The sequence below is a fragment of the Elgaria multicarinata genome, chromosome 2 (assembly GCF_023053635.1).
Source record: "Elgaria multicarinata webbii isolate HBS135686 ecotype San Diego chromosome 2, rElgMul1.1.pri, whole genome shotgun sequence".
NCBI lineage: Eukaryota > Metazoa > Chordata > Lepidosauria > Squamata > Anguidae > Elgaria > Elgaria multicarinata.
In genome coordinates, this window is record NC_086172.1 from 4,881,698 (window position 1) to 4,894,414 (window position 12,717).

Here is a 12,717-nt window from a genome sequence, read left to right on the forward strand (position 1 = left end):
AAGAGAATACTCATATCAGGTGGTGGTGGTGGTTTTTTCACCACAGGTAACTGGGCAGCTTTAGAATCATAAAGCTGTAAGCAACCTAATCTAACTCCATGCTTGATGCAGAATCCCAAATAGACGGCTGACTAGTCCCTGCTTGAAGACCTCCAGCGAGGGTGAGCACCTCCCTCTCTCATCGGTTCCATTGTTGAACTGCCCTTACCACTGATAGAACATGGTAGCACCCCACTGAAGACACCCCTCCTGTCTGATGAGAAACCACGTATGAACACTCCTTAGTACAATTTTCCAACTAGCTGAGAATCCAGTTGACAGTATTAACATATAAGCCTGTATTTAACCAATCTGATTACCAAAATATCACAAAGAACTTTGTCAAATGTTTTCCTGAAATCAAGATAAATTATTTCCACAGCATTCCCATAAATAATGCCCACAATTATTGGTTAAGCTTAAAACCTGATTGATAAAAAAAAAGGATAGGATTAATCTGTCAGGTTTGATCCTTCACAAACCCATACACTAAAATAGTGTACTAGACAATTCGAAGGATTTAGAAATAATTTAGAACCTCAAAATTAGACTTTCCCAACCTTAGACTACAACTCTTATGGCCCCCACCCAGCCTGACCAATAGTCAGGGATGATGAAGCTGTTAATCCAACATCATCTGGGGACTCAAGATTGGGAATGCCTGTAGAATTGAACTTGTGCATAGATCATCTTTCCCCAACCTGGTGTCTCCCAGATGTTTTGGACTTCAACTCCCATCATTCCTAGCTAGCATGAATTCCTAGCTAGAATTCCTGACCATGGCCAATGGTCAGGAATTCTGGGAGTTGTGGACTAAAATATCTGGAAGGTACTAAGTTGAGGAAGACAAGCATAGAGGAAGTTCAACGGAAGGTGATGCTTCATTTTGGGAGCCAAGATGAAAAATGTCAGAAGTGAGCAAGATTAGAGAAGAGTCTCTCTTTCCTTGAGATTGAATATTTCCTATTCAATGAAGTCTCATTATGCGCTTAGGATGGTTTTGAAAACAGTTTCACTGGACATACAGAATAATACACTGCACTGATTTTCCTGTATAGATTTTGTTCCCTCTCACAATTATGTTTCTGAAGCCAGTTCCTCGAACTGTGAAGTGGGCCTCAATAAGGCAGTGTGTAAGACTGCCTGAGGGGACACAAGTGCTTGTGACTCCAACCCAGTTATTCATTGCATTTCTGGTGAGCCAAGGAAAAAAACTGCCAATCATTCCCAACAGGGCTAGAAGCAGCTGGGAGAAGGGGGATTAGACCAGGAAAATGTAGGTGAAGGGGAGGGAGAGGTTAGAGCACCACCTTTCCCTCTATCTGATCCTAATCAAAACTAGAATCCCCTCTCCTGGCTTTAACACACACACACACACACACACACACACCAATCAGAAGATCCAGTCAGAGATTTCCTGTACCATAAGTACGCTTGCAAAAGGTTCAAACTAATTTCTGTTTGGTTTGGGAAGAGTATCAAGTCACAATTTTTCATAATCCCAGGCTATGCAATACAATGGATAACATTAACAAAGTTAAAATAATTTTCTACTTACCATATGTTTTGAATATGATGGATCGCTATAATCTGCCATTCCCTCTTCAGGATTAATATTCAGTTTATCGCGCAGGGGTGTTCTGCCTGGAGTCACTCCCACCACTGGCTTTGGAGTCATCCCGCTATGAGGAGTTAGACCTTCAGCCCCATGAGTAGGAGTCCTGGAAAAAAGGGTTTTCTCACATACAACATACTTTGCGTCTATTGTGAGACCTAATTTATGCAATTGTCAGAATGCCCGTCTATTTTAGGTTTGCAGTTCTGAATCAGCGACTCACCCATTTTGTATTTCAACAACTACTATACTCCAAAAAGCACAGTGGAAAAAGTGAAGTCAGTTGGACAATTACTTGTAAATAGCATTATCTATGTATGTAGTGCTTTAAAATGAAAAGTAGTTTTTTTAAAAAATTAAGGAGTTTACAATCACATGGTCAGGGTGATAAGAGCAGCAAGGAATTTCAGCAACAGAATTCTAGATAGACCAAGATGAGACCATGGAAGATAAGGAGTAGAAAAATGCAGCTACCTAGGCAAACCATGGGACCAGAAATTTTGCGAGAAAACAGAGGAAGTGCATTTTTTGGTAATGTTATAAAGCAAGAAGCAGCTGAATTTGTGCGACAAAGGAGAGAGAAAATGAGAAAACAAAGGCTTTCTGCCTGATTAGCAGCATGTAGGATAATGTCATTAGTGGATAGTGAACGAGTGGAGGAGTACTTGAGAGGGAATTCCTCTGGTCTTGCACATATTGAACTTGAGATGATGATGAAACAACCAACCTTAGCTAGACCTAAGGTTTATCCCAGGATCGTCCTGGGGTCGTCCCTGCCTTATCACTGGATCCCCCGTGTGTCATTTACATGAACAGGGATGACCCCGGGACGATCCCAGGATAAACCTTAGGACTAGCTAAGGCCGTAGTTGGAGATCTGGGACTGGGTAAGGGAAGAAAAGCTCTGGGGTAAAGAGATACAGCTGGGTGTCATTAGCATATCAGTGGTACTCAAAGCAATGGGATGTGAGGAGGCTTAATGATCAATCATACAGATCAGAGGAGAACCAGCTAAGGGCAGAAACACAGAGACCTAGGGCAGAAAGGGAATCCAGTAGGGAAGAGTGATCCACAGTTTCAAAAGCTGCAGAGAAGTCAAGGAGAATGAGGACTGAGCAGAGTTGGATTTGGCATCAAGGAGGTCAGCAGTGGTTTCTGTAAAGGCCGTTTCAGTGGAGAGCAGGAGGCAGAAACCAAATTGGAAAGGGATGCCAAGAGCAGAGTTGAAGGCCAGGAAGTTGAGACAGCGGGAATAAGCAGAACATTCCAGACATTTAGAGAAAAAGTTTGGAATGCCAATGGAGTATAAAGAGCGGTGAAAGAGCCTGCAACGGAGAGCCCTTGGGGGAAGTGGAGGGAGGTATGTGTGTTTGTATTATAGATGAATGGGGTACATGGTTGTGAATCTGGGAATGGATGGGTGGGAGAGAGGGAGGGAGGGAGGGAGGGAGGGAGGGAGGGAGGGAGGAGATTGAGATTAGGTCCAGAGAAAATGAAAGTGAGCATTTTGGGGGATGATCCCAAGTCAGCCAGAGAGAGGTTTTTGTGTGTTGGTAGTATGGGGTGTGTGGATGTTTTATGTGTTTGGGGGGAAATGATTTGGGTGTGTGTGATCTTCCTATTTTGTGGAAATAAATCTGGGGGACTTTCAGAAGAATTTATTCAGAGATGTTGTAGGGAAACCGGCTTTCCTTTCTGTGAAACAGGTGTTTTGTTGGAGCAGAAAACTGTCGTTTCAAGAGTGTGGTTTGTCTTCTAGCTTCACCAGCTTGTCTTTCTATAAAAGCGGTGTTTTTTTGCAATATAAATTATATGACTGCCTACAACTGATCAAAGACTTTTTGTAACCTGCTTCTGTGCCAGTCATTTTGTGATGGTGCGCACAACACATTCCCAAAAATCCAGACGTGCTCATGTGCCCAAAGAGATTGGAGGCTCCTGGTCTAACCTACAGCAAGAGGATCACTACACACAGCATAGTAAGATGTTCAAGAGGAGTTTATGAAAAGCTTCTAAATTCATAATTTCTGCCTTTATGATGTACAGAGGATTAGGAAATGGACCAACTATCAGTTATATGGGTTTTAGTACTGGAGTTATAGTTACTGAGACTACCAAGAGTCATATTAGTGCCAACATGACTTTAGAACTAGCCATACACATATGTCTGGAAAACATGAAGATTTTGCCTGGGATATCAAAAGTTTTAATAATCTGTCTTTCACACCTAAAATCCTATGGCAAACAGCAGCCTGTTTTAAATTCTACTGTGAAAATGGTGGTGATCAAAAAACTAGAATCATAGAATAGCAGAGTTGGAAGGGGCCTACAAGGCAATCGAGTCCAACCCCCTGCTCAATGCAGGAATCCATCCTAAAGCATCCCTGACAGATGGCTGTCCAGCTGTCTCTTGAAGGTCTCTAGTGTGGGAGAGCCCACAACCTCTCTAGGTAACTGGTTCCAATGTTGTACTGCTCTAACAGTCAGGAAGTTGATAAATCTGTTCACCATGGCAAATGTGTCCCCAACCCTGTCATGAGCATGATGAACAGCCAGCCATGCAGGGCCAGATCAGCAAATCCCCTCCCGAAAGGCTTTCCTGAGCCTTGCAGTGCTACCCAATCAGCCACTTTCTGTCAGGAAAGGCTGGTGGGGGTGTTGGGGGCAGAGGGGTGTTGGGGAGACTTGCCAGGAGAGGGGAGCTGGTGACTATGATTTTTGGCATAGCCAGCAAAAATTTGTAGACCCTGATAATGAAGGCAATTTTTTCTGCTGTTGTACAACTACATTCATAGAGACAGTAAACCTATGAAATTTTGAGATGCAACTTTGCTCTTCCCATTCAGGAAAGGGAAGCTGAAATGCATCTTTGCCCTACCCAATAGCTCAGAGTAACTTGGCATACCTGAAAGGAGTAGAAAGTACAGTATTTGGCGTTTGAACAACTTGTCTCTGAGGTGTTACCCCAGAGAAGTCACTCTCATGAAGGGGTGTATTAAGACCACCTTTCAACGGGGTGTCAACATTTGTAAGAGCCATCAAATTCTGAGCTTCCTGTATGACAAGACATACAAAGCACACAAACATTTCCAAAATTATAACTCTACCAAAATAATAATAAAAACCAATATATCAGATATTAAAAGAAAAAATGATTAAAACACTTAGCACCACCCACTGATGAGTAGTCTTAGGAGGAAAAAACATGTTTTTCTCTTAAAACCACCAATGCCTATCTGAAAAGTGAAGATGCACTTTTCAAAAAGGATCTCAACATTGCTAAAGCATCAATTCTCAGTTTAATGAGAACCTGACATTTTGCTTCTTTAAAAGTGCATTTAGTCATGCAGACCTTCTAGTATGATTAAATGAGAGAAGCATCCTCCACTAAACTTCTTGACTGCCTTTTTTTTGCAGGGAATCATAGAATAGTGGAGTTGGAAGGGGCCTACAAGGCCATCGAGTCCAACCCCCTGCTCAGTGCAGGAATCCACCCGAAAGCATTCCTGACAGATGGCTGTCCAGCTGCCTCTTGAATGCCTGTAGTGAGAGAGGGCCCACAATCTCCCTATGTAACTGGTTCCACTGTTGTACTGCTCTAACAGTCAGGAAGTTTTCTTGACATCCGGCCGGAATTTGGCTTCCTGTAACTTGAGCCCATTATTCTGCGTCCTGCACTCTGGGAGGATCGAGAAGAGATCCTGGCCCTCCTCTGTGTGAAAACCTTTCAAGAACTTGAAGAGTGCTATCATGTCTCCCCTCAATCTTCTCTTCTCCAGGCTAAACATGCCCAGTTCTTTCAGACTCTCTTCATAGGGCTTTGTTTCCAGATCCCTGATCATCCTGGTTGCCCTCCTCCCTGGTTGCCCTCCAGCTTGTCTGCATCCTTCTTGAAGTGTGGTGCCCAGAGATGCAATACTCTAGATGAGGCCTAACCAGTGCCAAATAGAGGGGAACCAGTATCTCGCACGATTTAGAAGTTATACTTCTATCAATGCAGCCCAAAATAGCATTTGCCTTTCTTGCAGCCATATCGCACTGTTGGCTCATATTCAGCTTGCAGTCTACAACAATTCCAAGATCCTTCTCGCTTGTAGTATTGCTGAGCCAAGTATCCCCCACCTTGTGACTGTGCCTTTGGTTTCTATTTCCTAGATGTAGAACTTGGCATTTATCCCTATTAAATTTCATTCTGTTGTTTTCAGCCCAGCGCTCCAGCCTATCAAGATCACTTTGAGGTTTGCTTCTGTCTTCCAGGGCATTAGCTATCCTGCCCAATTTTCTGTTGTCTGCAAATCTGATAAGCGTTCCCTGCCCCTTCTGTCCAAATTATTTTTGAGAAGGTACCATTGATGAGCACTCTGAGTCTGATCCACCTAATAGTTGTTCCATCTAGCCCACATTTAGCTAGTTTGCTGATCAGAATGTCAGCTGGCAGCAGCAGTCTCCGCTGCCATCTGCCTGGAACTTGGCAGTGAATCTAGCGTGATCATGACTCTCTCACACAGATCTACACTCTATACTTGAGCTGTTTCTGCCATCTATCCTTCCCCCCATGCTCTGTCTGTGCTTGAATGAGAGCAGATATAGGATGACATCACTACTAGCCAGGCTATGTTTGAATCCAGAGAGGAGACATATCAAGCCCTTTTCAAAGAACTTGTACAGCAACCTGCTAGGACACCGGACACATTCTGCCTGGAGTCAGTGGGAGACTGGTTACTTTATAGAACTGTAATAAAGAATAAAAGTACAAAGGATAATAGGTTTGGGATACTAGGGTGATCTTAAAATGATGTGTTATAAAGCGTACCTGTAAAATCCTGTCCTGTGCTGCTGGTGTTTTGGGTGTTCGAAGGGCAATGCTGTTGTTGGTAACATTATATTCCGACAAGAGTGTGCTGGAAGCAGAGTTTGTGATCCCCGATTCCTCTGCTGTTTGACGTGCAATCTCACTTGCTTGGCCAACTTTTACTACTTCTTCAAGTTCTGTGTCTGAAATCTTGAAGAGGAAACAAACCTCTTAAACTGAACTGCACATAACAGAATTCTCAAAGCATTGTAAAACATCCAATAAAAGCTCAACCTTGACATCACGCATACTGGGCCCATCTGCATGTCATGCCAGCGAATAATGTGGCATGGCGTGTGCTGCTGACATTTTGAATATGCGACCTCCAATCGGAGGCTGCTCTGTGAAGTCCAAACCTAGACACTATGGGTTAATGGTGGTTAAACAAACCAGTTAATTTAACAATTAATTGTGGGTTGTTTAAGTCACAATGTTCAGGTTTGGATGTCATGGAGTTTTGGATCAATCGCTGGTTGCATATTCAAAATGGTGGTGGTACGTTACAGTTACACGCAAACCGGGTCATAATTTGCCACCGTTACATGCAAACATGGATGTTATAGCGGCATAGGAACTACCTTAATGAATATTCTAATAGCAAACAAGAACTGCCTCAACTGATTTCTCCTTCAATCCAGCTGGGGGCAAATGTTATGTGTCTAGCTGGTTTTGCAGTGCAGGGTCCAGTCCCAGCAATCTGGCAGGTTCAAGTTCAAGAATAGCAAGTTCAAGAATTCGTAGATGTAAAAAGGGAATTCACACAATACATAATGGGAAATGCGCATCAGGAAATACCCTAAGGGAAAGATGCTGGTTCGATATACACATCTGAAACTTAATTTCGAAACGGTCATTATTTGGGTGCAATATAAGCATCTACAGTCACTTAAATAAAGAATAAGCTTGATTTGCACCAAATGTCAACCATCAGACAGTGCTAGCAACATGCAATTTACCTGAGGAGCCGGAAGCACCAACTTGCTTCTTTTTTTTGTAAATTCCGACACCCCACTAGTTTGAAGAATTGCTGAAGGTAAATCAGATTCCTTTTTCCGTTTTAGTTGTTGCTTGTCCTTCTTTCGCTCTCTTCCTTCCTTTTCTCTGTTGACACAAAAGACCTTCAACTAAATACCAACAATTAATAAATTCAATTCAATAATTAATTCAGAAAGGGATGAAAGGTTTTATTTACTTAAACGTGATATTTTAAAGCATATAAAAACCCTTACTCTTATTTTTTTTAAAGAAAGATATGTAACATAGGTAGCTGGTTAAAGTGTTATTGTCATTTATAGTATTTAGGATTCATCCAGAGATAAAAGTGTCATTAACTTTCAGAGAAATAGATCTGAATTATGCCCTCTAAAGTTCCATTTCCCCACTTACTATGCCATATTGGTGAGCATGCAAACAGAAAGGGGGAGGAGGAAGTAGAAGTTATCTATAGGGGGCAATAACCCTATCGCTAGCAGAACTGACCACCAGCCCAATGAGAAAGCACTATTTCAGAAATATCTGGGAACAAGCAGAAAAACTATTTTCCCAAACATGGAAAGTGGCAAAGTTCTTGGAAAGGAGCTCCACTAACCTGCTCTGTCCCAGAAATGAGTGTTGGTGCTAATTTCCAAGGTTATTTTTGGAACTGCCACTTCCTGTTGCGCAGGAAGTGAGTTCCGCACGTTTAAGAGAACCTGCAGAGGCACCATGAGAGCATCGGATCCTGCCCAAGGTCATCTACTTTCTTTCAAAAAATGAATACTATACATTCTTTGAAAAGCAATTCATGAGTGTCTGTATCTAAAGCTTGTGGGTGGTTTGGGTTTTTTTCTTGAGATCTTTACACCCAAGTATTTCATTGTTGATAGCTTGTTTTTAAATTTGGTCTTGTCTACATCATTAGTATAGAAATTAATCTTAATTAATTTATTACTAACAGAGATTCCAGTAACTTAGTTTCTCAAATCAACGTAGCTGGTGGTTCTACACGAGGGGGAAGGCAAGATGCAGCCCGCAGACTGAATGTGCCTCCCGCTGCCTTTCGGGAGATTCCTATTGCTGCTGAAGTTTGGTAGCACAGAAATGGCAGGACAAAAAATAACATCTGTTTGGTGCTGTAATTTGGTGCGCCACAGTAGCAAAGGGAGCTATTTTGGGTGGAATCCAATGGGGCGCTTACACTTCTGGTGATTACCTTACACCCCGCCAATTCCTGTTCACAAGCAGGACACTCCACATGCAGAATTAAGATTTAGTGCTTCTGGAGCAGCCAGAAACAAGTAAAAATGCTTGAAATGGGGTAGGTTGAAGCTTACATAATGGAGGTCTGCCAACTTGCCCCAATCAAGAACAAGAATTTCCACTAATTGTAGGCCTTTGCCTAGGAAGTGCTAAATTGCTGTTGCACAAGCCATGGGTTCTGCTTGCGCAATGTAATCAGTGGGACCCACTGTATGTGCAAAAGAATCAACCAGGCGCAAGAGAATCGGAGGAGGCATAAACACCCTGTTGGATTCTGCCCCATGCATTATAACAAAGCAGGCAGGGCGTATACTCCTTGTTTTAAAGGAAAGTCACACTCCTGGAACCCTCCCAGGAACATAAAATTAATCTTTCCCCAAGCCTTATTTTAAAGCAAAACAGCTCCCCGCCCCCTGCATTTTAATGTCAATATTGGTGCAGTATCAATTTTGCCAGTAGCGGGAAGGGCTGCAGTACCCAGTGGGTTGTGGAGGGGGGATAGGATTGGACACCAGACCTCCCAAAGTTGCCCATCCATTCTAGAGCCATCACAAATAGAAATGTTGGTAGGAGGCATCCATGTCAGGGACCTTTTGATAAGGTAATAAGGAAAGGTGACATACGTCCTGTAGTCATAGCAACATGAGCTTTTGCTCTACCAATCTAAGATGCAAGGAATAGGGCTGTGTAAATTTTACATGAAAACCTGCATTTGGCACTAAGAAATTCTAATATACTTATAAAATACTCTCACTGCAAGATTTGGATTTTTTCTATGACAAGGACTAGTAAAATAAAGGGGACGCAGAGTAGCGAAGTCTTGAAAGGAGCAGGAGCAAAGGGGTAAAACATTAAGAGTTGTCAACATAAAGAATTCCCCCTGCAGCTGTTGTGTAACACACACAGCCCAAATCTGCTCCAGAGGGTTAAGGTACCCCCAGGAGCAGATGTTGGGCACGAGGGGTGCAGGTGAAAGGAAAGGTTTGTTGTGTGAGTGGAAGTCTGTTCACCCAATGTTGGATCTCGCTCTAGATATAGAGATGTGAAAACCCAGGAAAAAAATGGAAAAATTTGGTGGTGGAGGGGATATGAGTTTTTCCCATTTCCACACCCCGAGGACGGTTTTTGTTTTTTTCCTGAAAAATTGAACAGCCTTGGATAATGAAATATTTTTTTTAGAATTCAAAACTAAATATTTATATAGTGTAATGCAAATTAATTTCTAAAAACTATGTAACAATAACACTTTTATAGAAAGACTAAAGATGTAAAATGTTTGGAAATAATGAAGCCATGGGGGGGAATTTTGTTTAATCCTCTCTGTAAGATTCCCAGCATAGTTATTTCTTTCATTCCTTATTACAATAATTGATCTGTATATTTTACAGATAAGAAATTTATGCTCAATTTCCCAACAAATGAATAGAGATACCATTGTGCATTCCTGACAGTAAATGTGCATTCTTGAGTTTTATAGAGTCCTGTTTCTGATGCTGCAGCAGTAATTTAATGTACTTCTAATCTATTCAGACAATAATTACAAATTTACTGAGTTTACTTCAACAAAATTAAAATATAATGATCATTTTATGAGTTTTACCTAAAATAACTTTAGGAACAGAAAGGCTGCTTTACGTTCCTTAAACGACTCTTCCCAACCTGGTGTCCTCTGGATGTTTTGGACTACAGTGTCCAGCATTCCTGACCATTGGCCATGCAGCCCGAGGCTGATAGGTGCTGAAGTCCACAATATCTGGAGGGCACCAAGTTGGAGAAGGCTGCCTTAAAGCAACAAAGTGACTTTAATCTAAAAAATAAGCGTTGTTTGTTTTCAATTTTTTCCAAAATTTCCATTTCCCCCGGAAAAAAAAGTGGTTTTCCCCCCATGGTTACAAAATTTCCAGAAATTTTCCATCTCTATCTAGGAACAGAGCAAAGTTACTGTCCAAGGCAGCAAAATATTTCCTTCATCAGTGTGACCTTGATTTTTTTGAAAATTCAATACATATATATTTTAATTATTTTCATTCCACAAAAGTGATGCTTAGAAACTTGAGCAGCTTAATGCTTTCTTTTTATAAAAACTAAAAATATTACGTTTTGTAAGAATTTATAAGAAGTACAGCTAAGCATTAGTATCACAAAATGGCTTTAATATGCCACTCATTGGGCAACATTACACAAGCCTTTACCATGCACCTATACTGCCCCATGTGAAGACAAACTTGTAATCGAGAACCAACTTACGATCGCAGTTCTCCGTCTAAGTCTTGTTGCCTCAGCTTCCTAAAATCTGCATCTAGGGCCTGGTAGTTTTCTTCTGATGTGTCATAAAAACCTGGGGCAGGCTTCTTCTCAAATGGGATTTCAGCATTGTAGTCTACACCTCTTTTCTTCTTCCTTTTTTTCTGGATCTCAATCCCTGCAGCTCGGAGTTCCCTCCTCTTTTGCAGAGCAGCAAGGCGCCTAAAGAGATGCAATAAATTAAACCAGATTTGAAATGAATGTTACTGGCTACAGAATATAAACCATTACTGACGGAGACATTAAGAGTGGTTTACTGTGTAAAATATTAGCACAGTCCATATTGAAAATTTGAGTTCCATAAAAGTATTCCATTTTACTTGAGAGAGACTATGCCTACCTAGCTTCTTCCAACTGCTTCTCTCTTGCTTTTCTTTTGGCTTTCTTTCCCTGAGTGTTAGCCAAACGAGCTCTAGCTTCAGAAAGCATCTCAAGTTCATCTGTAAATATATACAAATATATATAAATAAATTTAATAAAGTTCTCATTTATAGCTGGCAGCAAGAAATAGATAAAAAAGGCCTCTCAAGAGTCAGGAATATCTATTGGTTAGCAAAGATGACAGGTCACCTAAACTTTATTCAATCTTATTCAAAACCTGACTTAGGTCAACAAAAGTCTCTTTTAGTAGCTTTAGTCAATATCACTTACGTTGCCTCTCTTAGGAATACAGCGATATTATACCAAGGCTCCAAGAAGAGACTAATGTTAGTCTCCAACATTATTTCAGCAACATAGAGAAAGCCACACTACCACTCAACCACCACTGTTCAATTGCTTCAAGCATACCCTCATCCATATCAATAGGATCTGGCCTGGCTGGCTTGGTTTCTGGGTTTGGGTCAATTTCTCCAGGTTTAAGTTTTCGAGGATCATCAGCGGTTTCTTCCTCATTGTCTCTCTGAGCAGCCTTATCCCTGAAAAGATGACATAAAAAACCCAGTTCAATTATCTGAAAAATACATACATGCTAAGAAAACATGACTTTATTCTAAAGAAAATACATCACACATGTCAGTTGTCCTCAGCAATCATTGCACTTGTCTTCACTACACGAGAAGAAAGATTGTCAGAGCAGAGTTTCAGGACTGGGCTTATCACTATATAGCTATAAAATGCCCTCAAGGTTTCTTCTGCAATCCTAGGTCACTTCTGTAACTAGAAAGCTTCCATAGGGCCTCCCAACATCAAAGAAGCTGTGCTTCCATTACAGAGCAGAATTACTTACAGTAGAAATTCATAGTGTTCCAAGCACTGGGCAGCTGTTCTTCCAATAATTGGTGCAATAGTCCTCCACTGCGTTGGCATAAGTTTGGCCAAATGCAATAACTTCTCTTCTTCTTCTCGCGACCATTCTGTCTTCTTGATACTTGGGTCTAGCCACTCATACCTTATTCAAAATTATGAAAAAGATAGGATTTTTGGTAACATTAAACTCTTATCAACCAGCTCCATATCAGTAAGCAGATTTCACACCAGCACTTCTTGATTCTACTGTAATATAAAAAGACCTAAATAAAACACTACATTCACAAATTTACAACTGTTATGTTTATATTTACAGTAGTTGCTAAAAGAAGGGGTAACATAACTTTCTTTGGGGATAGGAATACTTTGAGTGGACGGCATGAAGCCCACCATACTATATACTAACACTGGCATTATGTTG

The 12,717-nt window shown here is 41.2% G+C and overlaps 1 protein-coding gene across 1 annotated transcript in view; it reads right to left on the reverse strand.

Annotated features, from left to right (window-relative positions):
- The window catches only part of CDC5L (cell division cycle 5 like), a 45,192-nt gene that overhangs the window by 27,250 nt on the left and 5,225 nt on the right, over positions 1–12,717 (reverse strand). Inside the window, exons 3-10 of the mRNA XM_063115926.1 lie at positions 12,277–12,438; positions 11,838–11,965; positions 11,389–11,488; positions 10,992–11,210; positions 7,463–7,607; positions 6,468–6,656; positions 4,560–4,708; positions 1,598–1,760 (exon numbers count right to left, since the gene is read on the reverse strand). Of these exons, the coding sequence (XP_062971996.1) occupies positions 1,598–1,760; positions 4,560–4,708; positions 6,468–6,656; positions 7,463–7,607; positions 10,992–11,210; positions 11,389–11,488; positions 11,838–11,965; positions 12,277–12,438 (1,255 nt within the window). The remainder of the gene's footprint in view (positions 1–1,597; positions 1,761–4,559; positions 4,709–6,467; positions 6,657–7,462; positions 7,608–10,991; positions 11,211–11,388; positions 11,489–11,837; positions 11,966–12,276; positions 12,439–12,717) is intronic.